We start from the raw sequence: 21390 nt of genomic DNA on the forward strand, positions 1-21390 counted from the left end.
TCTTATTACAAGATCCATCTAATGCAGTTCTATATATTTAACCTTAGATGATTAAAACCCTGTCACTATTGTTGACATTTAAAAAAATTATTTCAGATTGTCAACAATTCAGATTATCTTCAAATGTCACTGATTAGATATTTGTTATGCATTCACCAGCTTCAAAGACTCCACTTAATCTTTGCTGTTACATTGTGCAGGTCTCTTATACATGGACTTTGTAGGCAAGTTTTATGGCTAAATTTCCCTTTCATTCCCTTTAATTGGAGGCTGGCTATGCTGGGGGCTGGGGAGAAGAATTAAACAGAAAATTGCCAGTCCTTCTCCTACAGCTGAGGAGTGTGATCTTGCAATGCCTGGGAAAATTCAATAAAATTGCAGAGGAAATAGAGCTCACTATAAAAATTAATCTTGGTTAAGATTTTTCATTTTGTTTTTTATTTCTCAGAGTGTTTGGGTCAGCTCTTATGAGATTTTCCACAGTTAAAGCAATCAGAGCACTCTTGTACCTTCTGAACTGGGTCTGTCACCTAGATGCCACTTGAGGAAGATTTCGGCTCCTCTCATTACAGGGGTGGCTGTGGGATGCATCTGGATGATGAAACCATTTGCTTGTACTGGAATGTGACAGTGGCCCTGTATGTGGCAGGGTGAGTGAGGTGGCCTTGGCTGCCTCCAGCCCAGTGCTGCCCAGCAGGAACCCAGCTCTCCCCATTCTGCCACTGCCACAGTGGATGCCAAGAGGCATCAGGGGATGTGACTTTGTGCCTCTCCCTTCATGGACAACATAGAGAAGCTGCTGATGCTGAGGGTGCTGCATGAAAGGAAGTGTCCCATTTGAGGAGGAGGGAAGGGAAATTAAAGAGGAAGAGAAATAAGAAAAATGTTTCTGACTGAAAGAGGAGTCAAGTAAACTTTACAAGGTATCAGCTTCGCAGGTCACCAATTTGAGTAGCTGGCTGGCTGCACTTCACCCATGTCAGCACCAACCAAACTCAGCAGCAGCAGAAATGAACCTTCTAATTTTGCTTGATTTTCACAGCTGGGATGCTGAATGCATCAATCAAATACTTATTTTTGCCTTTGTTTTAAATTGTCCCTGGAGGGAAAATTTGCCCTTCACCTGCTTCCCACGTGGGAAGCCCAGCTGCTTTTTCAGGCTCAGTTTTTAGACACAGGGCTGGCCTCAGCTGACATTCTTCTGTAAGAAGATTGCTAATAATGCTAGTAGTTCATAATCTATTTTCACTCTAGGAATGGAATTTCAAAGGAGTGCTCTTTATGCCAGCTGCTTAAAAAAGATTTGAGCACTTTGGGAGAGAATACTTTTAAAGCATTTTTATTTCGACGTCTTCTCCCCCATTGCCTCCTATCCTTGCAATGTTTCCTGTGTCATCTGTGGCTTCATTCCCACCCCCCTATATGGATTTTTTCCTGCATTCAGAATGTGACATTGATAATCAGGGCTGGTGCCTTGCTAGTGGCCCCTGTGGCCAGCATGGCCATGGGTAGTTGCAGCTGACACGCGTGCCCTGCTCAGGAAGGTCGTTCTGAGTGCCACTGCTTTGGGGCCAGTCCTTCTGGCACTGAAACTTAGGAGCAACACGACAGCTGTGTGAGATCATTGTGCTGCAGGAGCTTATCCAGTGGGGCAATGTTTTGGAGACTGGCACTACATGTTTTCCTGGCTAAACAGTCTGCTCTGCCCGGTTACAAAGTCCTTTTGTTTACTTGAACTCAGACAGGATTTCTTACTGTTTCTGTGGTTAAAGCCGAGATGTGATGACCAGAAAAATGTGTTTTCCTTGATCTCTATGCAACAAAAAGCAATATTGTAGGGACAGTGTTTTTGCTTACTTATGCTCAGTTCCTCTTGACCTTTCATGATCAGGATTCCAAATATAAAGATGTTGTCCTCTTCTGGTAAATTGCTTCTGATAACACATCTTCACTTACTATCTAGGTGTACTTTAATATGGAATAGACTTCTTTTCCTTGGAGGAGTAATATTTTCTTTTATACAACACAGCAGTAGCCTCTTAGTATTTGCAATGTTATTTTAACCTTCAACATGACAGAAGCCAGCCTCGGCTCCTTGGCAGGAAAACAGGCTTTTTCTAACCAAAAGCAGCAGAGGTGTAGTAAAGTCCAGGAGTTGTCTAAGAAAGAGTCGTCTGTCTGTACAAAGTTGAATTAGCACTTTGTGTTTGTTCTTTCTGCCTCTGCTGACATTATCCTGTAGAGCAGCAATTTCTAGTCCATCGCCTGTGCAGCTCAGGACTGCAGAGGAAAAAGAGAGCTCCAGACTCAGGGAAAATCCCTAATCTCATCCTTTCAGCCATTCCTGAAGCTCTTGTGAAGTGCTGTGTTAGTCCAACATTTTAAAAGTAAGACTGACAGGTTGGAATGATGTGTTTCTGGCAGTAGGCTACTGGATCAAGGGGAGGGACAACATTCTATACTTGCATGTGGAATTCAAAGAAACACAACTGGTGAGATTAGAAGGGCTCTCAAAGGGAATGTTTCTTGGTTTTCCTGGAGGACACCTGATAAGTTAACACGAGTGACCAAGGGGAGAGAATGAAAAATCTTAGAAATGCCTCAAATGCTGAGATCTGCTTTATGCAGTTGATAACATGAATAGGAATGTGAATGTAAAATTAATAAAGACATGAGTTTAAAAATGTGGAAGTACTAACAGCTACCTGTGCCTGCTTAAAAAATGAAACCAAGCTTGGGATGCTACTGGTAGCCCACAGATTTCTGACTTTTGATGTAACCAGCACTGACAAAATTAATTTAAGGAAGTCCCAAAGAGTGTGAGCTTACCATGTTAGCAAAACAGAGGCGAAACAGTAAAGATATTTGCTAAAACTGCTATACATACAGAAGTTTTAACAGAGGACTTCTTCAAATTGTGAACATTTAAATGTAAACATTCTTTGACACAGAAGGAGAGTTAAGAAGGAAATAAATAAGCAGAAAACCTATTTTATAAGCTGAAAAAAAATGAAACAAGTGAAAAAATAAAGAACCAAAATGTCAAGAAAAATTTGAATTAAACAGAACCAATCACAAAATTTGAAATAGTTTAAATACGTGTTACACCTTGAGTAACATCTCTTAAAATTGTACTATTTTGGTCTTCTGTCTTGGTATCCTTCCACTTCTGTTTGACTGCCTTGTGCCTGGAGCTTGCGTTGTGCTCCTGAAACCTGAGGTTAGTCAGGACCATATCTCTTTAAAAAAAGCCCCACACAGACAAAGAAAGAAAAAACCCAGGCTGGGAAGGGGGAGCTAAAGCCTCTGCTGCATTGGGCTGTTTGGATACATCGGCTGCAGCAGCGGTCACGCATCCCTCCGCAGCCTGCTGATTTTGCAAAAGAGGGGAAAAGGATCATTTTGCAGCCCAGATGCTGCCAAACACAAGCAATCAATGGAAGGGACGGCACGATGAGCAGACAAGCATGTGGAAGCAGCTTACGAAGAAATAGTTAAATGCCGAGCTTTGTCCCGGCTGATGCCGCGATGTAAGTACGAGCTCGACAGCGGATCCCGTGGTCACTGCAGTTGTTTGCGGGAGATGTTTTATGGGTATCCTGATGCTTTCAGCACTTACAGCTGGAGAAAGCATTAACTGTGACTCGGTTCATAGTGTATTTAAGCAAATAACTGTATTGTCTCTGTCTCTACAGGATTTTTGAGTGACTCACAGGCTGCAGAGTGTTGGTAGGGTGGGTGAAGAGCAGGACTGTGCACATGAGCTTATTCTCCTTTCCTGATGGCTTATCTGGTCTCTGCTCTATAGATGTGCTGGCAGATTGCTGCAGCACCACCCCCCCTGTGCAGAGGCCTCTTGCTGAATTTCAGCTCTGCCTTCAAGCACAGGGATGCACAATGCATTTTTTCACACTCCCTAGAATTATTTGCTATACAAACTTACTTCATGCTAAGTGCTTTATTTTAATTTTTTTCTCATGTATGCAGTTGTTAGAAAGTTTATGAAATTTCAATGGCTCTGTGTGTTACTATCAGGAGACTAGTTCTTAACATAGCTCTCCCAAAGAGACTGCCAAGTATGATTTATTACTCAAAGGAATGTATACTTTCCTATCTTTGGACTGTTGCTGGCTGAAGTAGATGTATATATTTTTAAATATAAGCCTTTTTCTTACAGAAATCCAATGTTTTTCTCTTTGCCAAATGATTTGCTGCTTTTTATTTTGCATATGCCCTAACGATCTAGTAATGATCCTGCTTTAAAAACAAGAGAAAAAGCAGAGCTAGGGTAAGTTTACAGCGTTGCATTTCTCAGCAATTTTTTTTGGTAATCAGACAAAATTTTTTATTGTAGCTAAAACAACACATATCAGCAGAGTGAAAGAAATGCAAGTAGTGAGTATTTCCTTGTTATTTCATGAGAATACTAATTTTGCTTTCATCTAAGTACTGCATCATGCTGTGGTGATTTGCTGTAAGCCAGAGAACATCATCCATCTGTTTGATGTCCTCTGTGGCTGCACCCTGGTGCTTAATGCAGCTCCTGCAGGAACGCCGGGAGCTCTCCCTCCGGTGTCAGGGAGGTGACAGCGGGGTGATGGTGACGAGCAGCTGCTAAGGAGGGTGGGCAGATGTTGCAAGGAGGAGCCTTCTTTTGTGCATCTCTTGTGGGACCTGGCAGAGCTGCAGCTCCTGAAGCTGAGGGCTGCAAGGTAATGCACATCTGCCCCACCACACTGATCAGCTCAGTGGGGATGTAAGGCAGAGCTTCCCCCACACCAAGGAACCCACAGGGAAGTTTTGCCATCATTGCTTTGGAAGTTGCCCTCACCTTGAATTCCCAGAGGTATAAGAGCTCCATCAGCTGTCTATTTGCAAAACAACTTCTTATTGCTTGCTATCAGAAACTGAATTATAAGAAGCCAAATTCATCCCTTAATGAGCTTATAGCAAATTACTGTTACCTAGGGAGTGCTCTGGCAGTGATTGTGAATGCTGAGGCTTGGTATTGTCCGTGTTCATCCTTGTCCCTTCCTCCCCAGTGTCAGGATGGTCACCCTCTCAACGCCAAGCAGAATTTCTGGTTGGAAACAGGATTTCCAAAGATTAAAAAAGTAGTCATTTGCAGGAATACAAAAATATTGAAAAAACCCTCAGTCCTACATAGAAAAGTTCTGTTCACCTACTGAAAATGTGCAGGCTTACAGGCTGCCTACAGTTATGTAAAGACAGTGGGAAAAATTCAGCTCCTTTGTACTTCCATTGTTTCCAGCAGAATTACACAGGGGGAATTTGGTGCTTCTGGGGCCAACTCAAAAACCTTTTGTTTCTCTGTCCTTCTTTCTTGCTTGTTTTCCTGTTTGAGATGTAATTTTTTATGACCTCCAAGGCAACAGGCACAGATTAATAAAGTGTAATACAGAGGACCTAGATGCTCAGGTTTGGACTGTATTTTCTTTCCATTAATGGAAGAAAGAGCACTTCCAGAAAAAATTGATATATCACATATCTAAAACTAAGCCCATGGTCACTGACTTCAGATTTTGGGGGGCCCTTGGATCCTACTCTCAAAAGCGGAGTTCCTAAAATACCATATCATTTTAATGTTAAAATATACAAAAGTGTAGGCTTTGTAAGGCAAAAGAGCATTTTATTGAAGAGTTTAAACAGTGTATAGTTGCTCAGTACATATCAACCCTTGGAATAACACACAGATTTGAAAACATGCATGTCAGATTTTTACATATTTGATCTTTTGGATGACTTAGTTCACTCAGCAATATTCTTTGTTATACACACAATTATTCAGCAATTATTTCTGCCTCAGATAAGAAATATAAGATCTCATACAATTATTTGGTACAGTAGGTTGGCATTTTTCTTCTAAATGTGTATTTAATGGATATATTTGCACTTTAGCAGTCTTGAACTAAATTTTTTAATGGGATGATCTAGTTCATTAGCATTTTTTTCTTCTTTTTGATCAGCTTAGCAGAAGATGATCACTGTTTGAAACTTTTAGCAAGTTGTTGGTTGACATGGAGATGCACCAGAGCTGTGAGAAAGGAAGGTTTCACATTGTCTGTGAAGACCTTCATGTGTTCATGTGCAAAAAAATGTGCAAAATAAAGTTCAGATTAGAAATAAATGAGGTTTAATTGTCTTCCATAAAATTACCTGTAGAACCTTTCTCCACTCAGGTGAACCCAAAATAAGGCATTGTTTCTGATGGGTGATGATAACTCTCATGAGAGGATGGGGCAGGTGTTTTGATCTCCTCTGGTGACCTCACAGGAGGGCATGAATGTGCCTCAGGCCCCTCTCAGTGGTGAGGTTTGGTTTCCCTTTTCTTACAGGAGAATGTTACAGCTGGCTGCATATACCAATCACCACCTATTTCAGATATGACAGCTGGTGGAAAATAGCAAAGGTCAGAGCTTTAGCACTCTGGGGTCCCATGAGGAAGGAAACAACAATGTTAGTGTTTAAAGTACTATTTTGTCTGGGATAGAGTTAATTTTCTTCCTGGTAGCTGGCACAGCGCTGTGTTTTGGATTTAGTATGAGAATGATGTTGATAACACACTGAAGTTGTTGTTGCTAAGTAGTGCCTGCTCTGAATCAAGGACATTTCAGTTTCCCTTGCTCTGCCAACAAGGAGGTGCACTGGAAGCTGGGAGGCAGCACGAAGCAAGGACAGCTGAGCCAAACTAGCCAAAAGGATATTCCATACCATAGAATGTCAGGTGCAGTATTTAAGCTGGTGGGAGGGGCTGGTTGCTGCTGCCCAGGGATGGGTTGGGCAATTGTCAGCAACTGTGTTGTACATCACTTGTTTCACTTGGGTTTTGTTTCTGTCTCTCTTTTTGTTGTATTCCTTTGCATGAACATTATTATTATTGTTATTTCTATTGTTGTTTAATTACATTTTTTAACCTATTTGCATCTCAACCAATGGGTTTCACCTTCTTTCTGATTCTCCTCCTCATCCCACTGGGGGAAGATGGGTGAGCAAAGCATCTGTGAGCTACTAAATTGCCAGCTGGGATTAAACCACCACATAATTTTAGTTAAAGTTTCAGTGAAGCAAAAGGAACAGCCTGTACTTTTTCTCATTTTAGGAGAGGATAATTTACCTATCTCTTTGTTAGTCATATATGATGCATGATGCAATGTGGACCTCTGCAGAGGTAATAGCAAAATTATTGTTAGATTTTAAATTATGTAAACTGAGATCCTGGGGAATGTGATAGTTGCTTCAGAGTGGTCTGATGCTCTTTACAAGAAAACACCAGCTGTTGCGAAATCCTGTCCCATAAAATTATTCACACTATGAAAGAAATTGTTAATGTCAGTTGTCTGGAGACCTGCTGGGAGAGAAGGGGAATTTCAGGATTGTGCCCTCAATCCTTGTGTGTGCTACCTGCACTTTCCCCATGAAATGCTTCCTGTCAACCTTCCCCTTCCTTCTCAAATTTCTCCCTCCATATTATTGTTTGTCTTCATACCAGGACAATTCCTACACAAACCACCACTTCTGACCAACTCCCATGAGGTTTTTCTGTAATAGCAGTGTGCCCAGCCTGCCCCAATCCTACAGCAGCACCTTACATTTCTCCAACTCTCCAGGCCACAGATGCACTGTTAAATAAGAGGCAGGAAACTAAATACTGCTCAAGTCCTTAGCTCTCCGTGCTCAGAGGTGCAGCCAAGCTCCTGCCCGCATGTTCTGAGCCAGGCTCTCTGTCTGGTCTCTCTGTCTCTCCATGGGTAAGAGAGAGAGCAAGATGTGTGCTGGAGGAGATTTTTGCACTATACGGTGATGTAGAGCCTCATTCCAGGTGCCAGCACTTTTCAGCTCACTACCTTCAAGCTCATATTGGACTGGTGTTGGAAATGCTTCCCTGGATCTTGGCATTGGCTTGTGTTTCCCCACCCTGTGCCAGTCAGGATCTCAGCCTAATGCTGTTGACCCACCACAGTGAAGTAGATTTAAGAGCTGAAGAACTTAGATTGTTTAAATTGATTTCTGGTTTGTTTTGGTTACTCCTGTAAATGGTAAAAACATCTTTTTGACTCATGCTTGTTGTTTGATGTTTATGCAATGTACATATATGGACACAGAGACATCCCTCAAACAGCAGTAGTGGTGTGGAAAGCTCATCCCTTTGGGATATACACAATCATATACACTAATCTATTTAGTTGTGTAGGTTAGCAAGCCCTTCCCTACCACAGAAAAATGGATATGAGATTTTTTGTATCTTGTGTGAGAGATCCATAAAAATGGATTTATTGCAGTTTCTCATTAGCTGTGGCAAGGATGATGTCAGATAAGTTGTGCATGCCGTGTTTTATAAATAATAAATGAGAAGGAACCTGTCTCCTCTTCAGCTAATGGATTAATGTTATAGCTGGATGGAAAAGCCACCAGCTTAATTTGTGGAACATAATGGAGCAACAAAATTGCTTAGACTCCTTTAAGTGTATTTATCCCAGGGCCTCCTGCTTGACCCTTTATCCTGATCTTTGGCATCTCTGTCATCATGTTGTAAAATCCAAGTAACAATGAAGTCTTACTGTTTTCTTAAAAAATGCCAAAAATAATAGAACAAATTGCACTGTTTTTTTGTCAACCTAAACTCTATAATATAAAAATCTTCCACATACCCTTTCGGCATGGCTTCATTTATTAATTCTTAGCATAGCGACTGCAATCTAAAGTGTGCTTCTCATTTCTTTTTTTTTATTGTAGTGCTTGCAGAGAGAGTTTTGTTGTTACAAGCTCATCATTAATCATAATTTTCACTAATAAGGTGCAGTTTAATCAAGTAGTTCAAAACACTCTGCATACACTTATGAATGCAGCTTTATTTATTTATGCAGCACCTGATGCTTAATATAGCTCTCTACGAATAATGTTATGGCTGTTTGATGTGTTGAAAAGTCCATGCTCAGACCCTCAGTCATTTTTTTTCAATATTAGGCCACCTTTTAAACATTTTTGATTGTGGGGGGAAGAAAAAAGGGCATTAAAATGTCCCTCTACAAAGTACTATGTAGAATTGGGTATGTTGTGAAGCAATGGGACAGAAGGATGTGGTGTCAAATCATGGGCACAACAAATCTTGGCAGAGTTTTAAAGATGTTTTTCAACAGCAGTTGCTGTCATGAGTGGCACCTGCTACATAAACAGGTGACATTTCAGTGCTTTCCACACTTGGTAGCATCTGTAAATGACTTGGGTAGTCTTAGCTTTTAAAATATTTCCTCTGCGTTGTCTTGGTATGCTGTATCAAGCCAGATCTGTGTTCATCTCTTTGCTTCTGCAACATTTGGCATTCCTAGCTCAAAGCTTTCAACATAATGTGTCCAGTTTAGAGACAAGCTCCCCCCACTTATCAAGTAAAAATTAATACAGATGGATTCACTGCTTAAAAGCATACTAGTCATAGACAGAAAATGCCATGCCATTTGTCATCAATTGTGGCTGACAAGTGACATAAAGTATAAAACACTCCTGGTCATGTCTGTCAAACCCTGTCCATACTTGTACAAGTAGATAGTGATCATAAAAATATCTTCCTGATTTTTCTATTAAGAAATTGGAGGAAATGAAGAGAAAAAGTTTTTTTTTTTTAATTAACATCAGTAACTAAAAAAACCCCAATTATATATATATTAGCCATGCAACAAATGCCTCAGAAGTATTTCTGTTGGTCTGAATACCCTTTGCCGGGTATATGAACAGAACTCATCAGAGCTGATCTCATTCTTGTGTCTGTTTCTGACACAGCTCCCTGTCCTTTGCAGGGAAGAAGTTTGGCTGGTTACCATGTGGAATTGTTTTGCAGAAAGACTATAGCCTGCAAAATATTCCTCACTTCTTACTCATGGACCTGGCTCTCTCCTTAACACCAGTCATGGAGACATGCAGCGTTAAGTCTGTGCTAGGAGCTTTGTGCTAAAGCAGTACCATTTATACACAATGCAACCATCATTATTTCAGGTTTTTTGACCTAAAACAAACCCTGTTTCTTCAAAGTTCCCGCAAATCTCTCAAGATTGCTGGTGTGTCATAGGGGCACAGAGACCCGGGAGCAGGGCTACCCCCTGGACGCATGACCCAGATCTAGCCTGGTTATGACCTTGGGCATGGTGTGTATCTGATATGCCGGTTTCTGCACCCAGGACCAGGTGATGACAGGCACATGTACAAACCACAAGAGATGTACATGTACAAACCTGGGCTGGAGAGCAGCCCAGCAGAGAGGGATCTGGGGTTTGTGGTGGGCAGCAGCTCAGTGGGGTCAGCAGTGAGCCCTGGCAGCCAGGAGGGCAAACCCCATCCCAGGGTGCATCAAACAGCATCATCAGCTGGGCAAAAAAGGGAGTACTGATACACTTCTTCCACAGGTCAGGATCAGGCTGATCCAAAGCAATGTTTTGTTTTCCCTCCTCTCTGCACAGGTCTGATCTGTTTTCAGGTTGCTCTGATGTATCTGTAGGTTCCAAATTATGTGATTTCTTCTAATAGTTGCAGATTTGGGGCCATTATGCTAGATTTGCTACTACAGTGCTACTGTATCAAGTTGTTACAAAATATTTTGCTCCTGGGCCTAAGTCAGAGAGTCCTGCCCTAAGTCTGGGTGCAAGGCAAAACTGATGTGATTTGCTCTTCTACCTTTAGCTGAACAGTCTTGTGGTATGCTCTGGTGCAAGCAAACAGAACAAAACCACCAACATCAACACCGAAATTCTCTGCCAGCTGAGTGAACAAGTGAGTTTCTGTTTCAGGAGAGCACACTAAGGTATTTTGTCCTTAATGTATCTATTAATTTTTGGTTTATAGCCTACATTTAGCAGATCTGGGATGCATGAGTGCACCATTCACAATGCACGGAGGATCTGTAACTGCCCAGAACTCTTTTTCCCAGTATAAAGTACTAATCTCTGATTCATTAAAAATATTTCCTACAAAAATGGCAATTTCAGAAATGATCTAATTACTTCCAATTAGAGTAAATTAACTTTAATTCCTACCTCAGTTAGGGAATTTCAATTTCTGCACCTTTTTTTCCTACTAGCCATATCATCTTGGTTGCCATGTTGAATGCTAAAAATATCAGGGTATGCTACTTGCCTTTGCTACCTTGCTCTATAACAGTTTGTGAATGAGGCTTTCTAAGTAAAAAGGCCATATCTCAAATTGTGCCCAGAAACCATATGGAAGCTATTGCAGGGTAGGAGATGCATCGTTCAGTGATCAAGGGTGCTGCACACAGCCTGCAGTCCAAAACTGCAGTCCTGACAAGATGAATCAGAGCTCAGTTTTGTCAGAGGTATTTCTGTCAGCAATACACATTTGTCTCACCTGGATATCTCTAAAACTGGTGCTGTCTGCATATCTCATCCCTCCCAAAGGACAGACTGACTTGGCAGGTTCATGATATCATCAAGATTACCTCATCACAAGCTTTCCAGTAACCCAATGTGAAGAAAGGTTCTTCACAAGGATAATTGAGGCCAGGAGAAGTATTAGAAGATTTGCCTTCATAAATGCTCCCTTGAGAATTGTTAATATTTTCCTCTCCATGAAAGTATTGGGAATATACTGTAACTGTAGACTTTAAATTCTCTCGTCAGGCTTTTTTCTGTCAAATGCAGATTTCTGAGTTGTAGTCTAAGAATCCCCATCTAACTCAAACTTTAAAAAATGAGATACTGCAAAACACATTCATGCAATCAATCAATCAATCAATCAATCACATTTATGAATATCTGATATAGGTTAGTGGTTTTGTGGCTTTTTAGTAGCTTTGTGGCTATCAATCTTTCCTGAGTTCAAATAACTGTAAACAAAAGGAGGAACTTCCATATAATAATAGATATTCATTTGGTGAAAACAAAAAGAAAAAAACCCCACCAAAACCCCAACAAAAAAATCCTCCTCAAACCCCAGACACCAAACTATCCTTAGAAGACAGAATATCCAACTAAAACCACAACTACTCTCATCATCAGGCATATTTACTTCCTGGCCATCTGTACTGTAAAGTGACCAAAGGGGAAGATGCTAGGCCAAAGAAAGCAGTGAGGCCACCTATCATATTGATAGCATTCAGGGAACAGTAATGCCTAAGTCAAACTTCAATTAATTTTCTTCATTGAAGGTAATTTTTTTCAAGATCTGAACCCATCTACCCTTCATTGAAATGTTGAAGTTAGATCAGTAACAATGTTTGGACATAGTCAAACCCTTCACTTAAGGGTAAAAACAAAAATAATTTTAGACACAATGTGTGACAGGAAAACTTTCTGTATATGTGGATTACGTGTTATAATTACTTGGAGTTTGATTTATTTAGTAAGTAATAACATTTCCCAAGTGTACTTTTTTCTGCTTTAAACACTTGAATGTAAACAAAGAGTTATTTGTGTACATCTAAACCAAGTAAATCTAGTATTCTTATCTGGTATAGTTCAGTATACCCAGGACTGAACTGCCTGTTATCTTACAGTGCAGGAGGCAATGTACAAGGAATTTGGATACCAAGATGAGGTATTCAGCATTTAGGGCATAACTGACCTTATAGTATATAACTATTCTAAGTTCATCCTTGGGATAAGTTCAATTATTGTTTCAATTTAAGTGCTTATCTGCAAAGTGTACTTCAGATGATGCACTCTGAGACTTCATGTATCTGTTATAATGGTTTTCTGTGTACAGCACAGTACAGTGCCCTTAAGCAACCAAGAAGGGTCTTTGGGTTTCCTGATATTTCATCCACTAGTAATGTTGCAAAGTAATAATTAAGGTGCGAATTTTCCAGGTTACTCTTGAAGATAAGTGCTTGAAGGAGATTTATTTTAGCTAAAGACAAACAAAATCTAAATTAAAGAAAAAAAGAAAGAGACTGAGAAGGAAATCTGCAAAAGTACTCAGTTCTCTTTCTTCCTGTGGAATTGTATCTTCAGAGCACTTGACCAACTACTTTTGCTTCCAGCTCTGTATCACTTACAAAGACTGAGTTCAACAAAAACTATGTAATTATTCTGAAATTTTAGTATTTTCTGTATAAGGGCTCAGTTCTTATCTTCTCCTTCATCTGGTTTCTCATCAGGGATTTGTGAGACTGACACCCTGCTGTTGGAAAATTCATCAAGTCTTGCACTGGCCAATCTGGAGAGAACAGTGTGTTGCTATGATGGTTGGTTCAGACACTAGAAATTAGTGTTCAGCTCAGACTTAGTGTCTTTAGAGCAAGAAAAGCTTATCTATTAAGCTGTGTATCTCTAAAGGGATCATATTCTGCAGTCAAGTCATAATTCATATGCTATTTTTTCCTCAGCTTAATAGCCCATTGTTTATATCTTTGTGACTGCAGTGCTCTTTAGGCTTCTGTATTATGGTTCATGGGCAGTGTCAGTTTCCCATTTCATTGGAAAGCCCATTAAAAGATTCAGAACCAAAATAAGCAGAAATAGTTCTCCTTCTGCTTGTCCTTTTTTATGGCAATCATTTCAGAGAAAAGGTCTTAAAATCCCCACATTCCTGGAGAACAGCAGTGAGGTCTTAACCACGTGGCTCTTTCTCCTAGTTTTGGGGGTTTTTAAAAACTTTTCCTTCAGCTGCTATGCATTGTTGAGAAATCACTTTGAGATATTGTCATTTGGTATCTGAGTTTACTTCATCAGGATTTGATGAAAGCATTCTTTATGCATAATTCAACCACATAGTCCCAGATGGTTACTGTGAGGTCATTTGATAGCATAGAATCAAACTTATTCATACTATTCCAAGTAATTTTTAGAATTTTCCTGATGTTGCATGTAATCATACTTCTTGAGTTACCTTTTCCATAGGTGAAGTATGGCAGGTCTTGTGTTAAGCACATTTACGTTTTAAGAATTGTGTTGTTTTTGTTCCTCTAAGAAAGAAACAGATAAAGTTGGTATGAGACCTATTTTTTGTTTCAGTGAATTTGTTCTTTTATGTCTGAGACAAATTTCCCCAAATCCATGGCTTAAGATAATGGTCAGCTGATGTATTCATGCAGCATTGAGCTGTGAAGAGATAGTGGATTAATCTTGAGAACAACAGGGCTGTCAGCTCTGCTTGCTGCAGTGCTGGATTGCTAGCACCAGGCTGCTTCTGGTTTTGGAGCTAGTGGCTGCTCTGTTTGCTCAGGCAACTCTGAAGTCTTTTCCAGTATGTGCTACAAATGCATCCACACCAGAATTACTACTTTCCTTTGTGCCTTCATTGATTGCTGTTGGAGGCTGTCTTCTTTCCTTGAATCGTAAAGAAGTTTTCACAAAGAATACATTTCAGTGATGGTCAGATGACTACCATGCTGGCAAAGAGCAGGACAGGGCCTTCACTCATCTTGAGGGAACTACAAAACCTTGCTGTAGGTCATAGAAACACAGAATCTTCTGGGTTGGAAGAGACCTTTAAGATCATCCAGTTCCAACCTCTGGCCACGGTCAGGGACACCTTCCACTAGACTAGGTTGCTCAGAGCCCCATCCAATTTTGCCTTGAAGGCATCCAGAGATGGAGCATCCACAGTTTCTGTGCCTCACCACCCTCACAGTAAAGAAATCTCTTCAGAAGTTCTTATCTAAAGCTACTCTTCAGTTTGAATCTATTCCCTCTTGTCCTGACTCTACAGGCTCTTATAAAAGCCCCTCTCCACCTTTCTTGTAGGCTTCCTTCAGGCCATGATTAGGACACCATGAAGCCTTCCCTCTTTCAGGCTGAACAATCCCAATTCTCCCAGCCTTTCCTTGTAGGGAGGTGCACCATCCCTCTAATTAGCTTGATGGTCTCCTCTGCACCAACTCCAGCAGGTCCCTGTCCTCCCTGTGCTGGTGCCCCAGAGCTGATGCAGCCCTGCAGTGGGCTCTGAGCAGAGCAGAGGGGCAGAATCCCCTCCCTGGCCCTGCTGCCCACCACTGGATGCAGCCCAGGACACGTTTGGCTCTCTGGGCTGTGGGAGCACACTGACAGCTCATGGCCATCCTAAGAGGAATAAATGGTGCTGGTCCTAAGAGGAATAACTGCTTCCTCTTCCTGGCCTTGGAAAGGGTAGGTACAAGTAATACTTGCTTCAAAAACTGACTGCAGCATCTGACCTGATTTTCATCTGTTAAATATTTTTATCCTTCTATGTATGTTTGTGGTACCTCATCAAAAAGCAACAATGCCTACTGTGCAAACGCATCGAATTCATCACACTCTAGAAAAAGAATCACTGTTACAGATGCAAGCACTCTCCTCTCTATATAAAAATCAACAAGGGCATAGTATTTTTATCGATTTTAATATGAATAGCATTAATGATATAGAATTTTTAGCATTAATATTATCAACTCTATAATTATTATTAAAGTATTAGCATTTTGGAATGCTTTCAGTATATTTTTAATCTTAAAATTGTATGTGATAAAGCATGAAAGCTCCTGTAATTCACAACAATATAAATGCAGAGCCATATATTTTGCTGATGGCATTGATTCCTATCTGCTGATGGTGTGGACTACTCATTGCAGTAGAAGTTGCTACACCAAAATGTCAGGACAATTAACATACTAAGGGCATATCTACTTTATTTCCAGCTTTTATAGCTTGCTGTCACATTATTGTTTTTCACTGTATCAGGTCTGTCTCAAATTTCTGCTGAACAGGTATCTCTGAGAAGCAAGTTTTTACATTTCTTTGATACCTGCAGCTGTGTGATGGTCCTGAATTTAATTTGATAGAAATTATTAATTAGGATGGAGGAGGAGTGAATAAAAAGTTAATCAGACAACCATGAATGTTTTTAAAAACAAAAATTTCTGTAGCAGTATATATATATATATATATATATATATATGTGTCAGTATATATACATATATATATATACATACACACACACACACACATATCCACCTACCTGATTTGGAGGCAAAATTTGGTATTTGTGTAGCTCTGCCTGGGGTTCCTACCTACAACTAATCAAGCCATCCACAAAGTTGAAGATTGTTTTTGCACTTTGACTGCTAAACCTCCTCCCCCAAAATTCAATTAAAGACAAGCATAAAATCCTCCAGCAAGGGTGTTTTATCCTAAAAGGTAATAAATTTCACAGCAGAAAATTGGCATAGGCATTGATTGTAACTGGCTTTTTTCTCCTCCAGGAGAGATTTATAGGTTGGCTATAGCAATAAATTCAGTCAGAGAATGTTCTCAGATGTTGCAGCTCAGTATCATATAAAAGTATAAGGTAACCTGTATGACCAGCTCAGGCAGTGGGGAAGTGTAAGGTCAGTCAGTTAAGTGTGCCAGGATAAATCTGTATCGGGTGTCTGGCAGCCAAGTTGGCTCTCTTTCTTTCCATGGGAGACAACATTGACATGACTGTGTTGAAATCTTTCTAGGATTGCAATGTGATCTGGTACCAAACTTTTGGTCACATCTATGCTGGCAAGACCAAGCACCTTCGAGGACTATTGGAATTATTTGCTGCTGTAGAGATGTCAGTTCACACTGTGCTAGAACATGCTTTTATGCTAAGCAAAGTATTTATTGTATCAATAATTTTAGGCTGTTTTTACATAATTTGGACCTCTCAATTTTCTGAACAAGTTGTCATTGTCAAAAATCCTAGAAGATATTTTTGTTTTCCTAGCATGTGTCAGTACCAAGAAAAGTAACATATCAAGGGGGCGACATAATAAAGGACAATCTTTGAGAGACCAAGTCTAGAAATAGAATGGAGTCTGAGAAAGTGTGTCACTCACTAATTATGGTGAGGCTGTCTCCTAAAGGCATAATTAGCTTTCTATTACTTTCTATTTTAATGTATTTTTCCTTTATCGTTCCTCAAGGCAATTGAAGCTGCTCAAATAACTTGAAATACTTTTCATGTGTGATTTTTTCTAATGACATTTTTGAGGAACTGGTATAAGCTACCCTTATCTCCTTATCTTCCAGCCATGGGTGCACACACAGTGCCTGGGTCTCTTGAGCCTGGCTTTCCACTGCAGCCAAAAAGCTTCCCTTAGTGCTCCCCTCCAACTGCAACCCATTATGCAGCTGGGCTGCAATGGTTTTGCTCTCTTTGAAATTATTCACATCTGGGAAAATGGGGCTGGATTTGCAAGGCTCTTTGCTTCTGTCTATTATTTAAGTATAACTTAAGGGTGGACTTTTCTTTCCTTTATAAGGTAGATCTCAGCATCGACAGAAAGAAAAATTTATATTGAGGCCACTTAAAAACATTATGTTAACTTAAATTCTTCATGATGCTTATCACAGTAAATATGCATTCAGGAGTCATACTTTTCAACATTTTTTTTACTGAGTAGGTAAAATCCTTAAGTATTTAAAAAACCCCAGTATTTAAGCCACAGATTCTACTTTGCTTTCTTTCACACCATTTCTATTTCAGTATCATGCTTACATCTAATTAATATTTTGCAATTTAGCCACAGTTGTTTTTCTTTCTGGGTCAGGAAAGAATGTCTGTGCATTGCTGTTTGAAGGGGGACATAGGCAACTGCACATGATGAAAAGACTTGCCAACACTGTCAGAGGCTCAGAGAAGGATTTACATTTGCACAGATGCAGAACAATAATTGAACACCATTTTCAGGACTCCCAGCTCTCTAAAACTCATCTTCCTTGTGTAATAACTTAATAGTGAAGTATGCTTTTTTCTGCAGCTCGACAGCACACACCTTGCCTCACTTGTACACTGTTCTGGTGCTACAGAAATTCAGTGGAAATAGTTCCCAAAGGTAGCATAGGGTAGCTGTTGACCTATATAGATTGAGACTGGGCATTAGCTGGGAAGAGTTTGAATCCTCCCAGTGGAAAGTCAGTGCAAGCTAGTTAACCTCTTCCCCTAGCTGCAAGCCATTTGAATAGAAGGGCAAAATCCTTCTCCATGGAAGCTCTGCCCAGCCTGTTACTTCCCTTGATGGCACAGTTTTACATCCAGACTGTAATATCTAGCGTAGAGGAATATATATGTTAGAACAGTTACCAGTTGTACTGGTTTTGGCTCGGATAGAGTTAATTTTCTTCCTAGTAGCTGGTACAGCATTGTGGTTTTGAACTTAGTATGAGAATAATGTTGATAACTTGCTGATGTTGCTCGTTGCGGCTTAGTCTAAATCAAGGTTTTTCAATTTTCTGTTCTTTGACAGCAAGGAGCTGCACAAGATACTGGGAGGGAACACAGCCAGGACAGCTAAGCCCAAAGGGGCTGAAGGGGCGTTCCAGACCTTAGAATGTCAGGCTGACTATATAAACTGGGATGTACTGGCCATGAGGGATGGATGTCTGCTCAGGGATGGGCTGGGCATTGATCAGTGGGCACTAAGCAATTGTTTTGTGCATCACTTTTCTTTCTTGGATATTATTTCTGGCTCTCTTTTTGTTTTATTTCTTTGCATTGCATTACTTCACTCTTATTAATATTAATGATAGTATTTTCAATTATTAAGCTGTTCTTATCTCAACCTACAGATTTTACCTTTTTCCCTGGTTCTGCTCCCCATCCCTCTGGGGAGAGAGTGAGCAGCTGCTGGGTGCTTAGTTGCCAGCTGGCATTAAGCCATGACACCCATTCAGTCAGCATGCTTGCAGCTCTGCGTGTTTGTCACCGAGCTGACTGTATGGTATTAAACTGGAGGAGAAGCAGGAAACCTCACTGCTGTGTGTCAGCTCTCCCTCCGTGTGCCTACAAGCAATGCACAAGGCAGTTTATAATTAGAATCATGACTCACTCCATACTGGTAACTGCAACTATGCCCTCAAAGGAAATGGCTTTTTCATACCCTTCAGCTCAACTCGTTCTGCATGAATGACCCTCCCCTTTTCCCTTGTGCTCCTTCTTCCAGAACTCCTGAGCTGATGTTAAGAAGTATCTTCTAGCAGGTGTGATGAAGAAGACATGTCAGACTTTGGGCTTCACTAATACCCTTCCAACTGTGCCTGCTTCCAGAAAAAAAAGAAGACAGCAGAAACATCAGCTTCCAGAATTCCATGCCTTTTCTAGAAGAGAAATAGAAATCAATTGCACAAGAATATAGCCTGAATTCAGGCTATATTAAAGAAACTGAACAAGACCTCCTTGCTTTCTGAGATCTGTTCTTGATTATAAGAGAATGAACTTCTGTGAACAAATAAGCAAGTGGCTTTAAAAGAAAACTGGAGAAGTAGCAAATGGTGATGCACAGAGACATCTTGGGCAGAAAAGGGATGGAGTGAATACTGAATTGACTTGCATATGCTTGGGCTTTCTGGTGTCCACTGAAGAGATGATAAGCAAAAAGGATTAAAAAATAACTTTCTAATTTATAAATCCAATATCTGCTTCATGTTCCTATCAAGAAGATATCAAAGAAAAACAGACAATGGAGATCAAGGATAAGAACAGGTAAAAAAACACCAACCAAGCAAAAAAATCTTGTGAAAAAATTTACTCTTAGGCTGGCATGTTCTTGCTCAAACATCTATGGTCAGTAATTTAAAGAAGTCTGAAACTTGGCTAGTGTTTGTATAAAATTGCTATTTTTAAAGGTGAAATTATTTTCTTAAATTACAAAATATTCTATAGGTGCCAGGTTCTGCTGCATTTGCTTATGAGTCGTCTCCATGAAATTAATGAGAACTGCTTGAAAAAACTCCTGTGTTTAAAGAGTTCATAGTCTAACTTTCAATTTACAGTCTCCACTCACTATAGCACTTTTTGTAAACAAGTGAAAGTTTCCTTCCTGTGCTTGCCTAACTCAGAATTCAACAGATTGTTTCACTGGGATGAATGTATATTCTTGCCAACAGTTAAAATGCAAAGCAAGTTCTTTGTGTCAACAGTGTCTAAACAAAGTTAATGAGCTAAGTGTTTACTTGCTGTAAGTTACAAAACATAAAGTTGTAATTAGAAATGTTCTTATTTGCTGTCAGTGGGCCTGCAGGAAGAAGACAGCTTCCACCCCCAGCCTGGCAATCTGCAGAATCCCCCTTGTTTGCAGTTCTCTAATGTACAGCCTCTGCTTTTTCCTGTGTGTTAAGAAGGTGGGCTTTGCATTGTGTTAGACAGGTTTTTAGCAACAGCTGACTACTCTTTCAGGGTCTGTTCCACTGGCTCCCTGGGTAATTCTGTGAAAACTCATGGAAGTTATATATTTCCATTGCCAGGTGACTGTGGGATAGAAAATTTGGGGCTTTGAATCTCTCTTTTTTTGTAGGTTAGTTAACTAGGCCCTTCTAATGCAAATCTTATACATCTGGGCATCTCTGAGGATTTTTTCACTTCTCTGTGTTTACCCAGAAGAGGATGACCTGTGTGCTTTCTTCCCCTTTTCCTCCCTTCCTCTTACTAGCTTTACATGTGATTCATGTTTCTTCCTCTGTGCCACCTGTCCTTCTGTTTTCTGAAGCATAAATTGTAGCTTGTATTTCTCTATGGAATTGTGTTATGAGCGAGACAGAACTGATACAGAGGTGGAAAAGAGCTAGGATTATTTGGAAGGATATTGCTGGACATCATCCTCTATCTGATGAAGAGACATTTGCAGAAGTGCTCAAAGCTGTGGTTTTTCACAATTATTAAAACTACTTGTCTTGTATTTCCTTCTATTTTGTATTCTAGTTTTCTCTAAATACAAAGGACTCTGTTCACTGATGCCTAGAAAATGTTATGAAACTTTGAAGCAATGTAATATTCAGCAAAAACAAGGATCAGTAAATACTACTTAAAATGTCTAATGCATGCGTAATCTGGACCATTTTAGTTAATGAGTTGATTTTCCTTAGTGGAAAGATAGTGGCTTCATTAACTCTGAAATTAAAATAGGAAAAATGTTTTAAGGTAGTATGGAAAAACCCCAGCTTTGATAACTTGGTGAATCTGTGTCCTAAATGGAGGAAAAAACCCTAGGCCTGTATTAATGAAGGTGTTTAGGAGCCTACATTAGGTCCTGAAATCAATTTGCAAATTTAGGCTCTGCTCTTTTGATGTTTCAAGGTTAAAGTGGATTTTCTAAATCTGGCCCTTTTATTGGCACCAAAGGCCAAAAGAAAATACCACCAGTAATTTAACATATTGCTTATTAAAAATTGTATGCCAACAGCAGCTCTTGCAATACTGTACTCCCTCCTCTTGCAATCCCTGAAGAGTAATTGAGGAGTCTATTTTTATAATTTGGTATAATCTTTTGCGTAATTTGAAATGTCAAACATTTTGTACTGGTATTTTGTTATTTGTACCATCTGGAATTGAAAACTCTGCGATTCTCAGCAATTCAAATTTGTGGAGTAATGGTTACTGCTCTATAGTTGAGTTGTCTCCTCAAGGACTTAGCTTAAAGTAGTATTTTCTTAAAGATGGATC

At 40.0% G+C, this 21390-nt stretch overlaps 1 protein-coding gene across 4 annotated transcripts in view; it reads left to right on the plus strand.

Annotated features, from left to right (window-relative positions):
• The first annotated feature begins 3327 nt into the window (after window positions 1–3327).
• The window catches only part of SACS (sacsin molecular chaperone), a 57643-nt gene continuing 39580 nt past the window's right edge, over window positions 3328–21390 (plus strand). The window contains exons 1-3 of one of the 4 annotated variants that reach the window (XM_058018731.1): window positions 3328–3530; window positions 10690–10810; window positions 18896–19434. In XM_058018731.1, the coding sequence (XP_057874714.1) occupies window positions 19412–19434 (23 nt within the window). In that variant the 5' untranslated portion in view covers window positions 3328–3530; window positions 10690–10810; window positions 18896–19411. The remainder of the gene's footprint in view (window positions 3531–10689; window positions 10811–18895; window positions 19435–21390) is intronic. The other 3 variants (XM_058018729.1, XM_058018728.1, XM_058018727.1) reach the window with 3 other exon arrangements.

Source organism: Melospiza georgiana, chromosome 2 (genome assembly GCF_028018845.1).
Source record: "Melospiza georgiana isolate bMelGeo1 chromosome 2, bMelGeo1.pri, whole genome shotgun sequence".
In the NCBI taxonomy this organism is placed as follows: domain Eukaryota; kingdom Metazoa; phylum Chordata; class Aves; order Passeriformes; family Passerellidae; genus Melospiza; species Melospiza georgiana.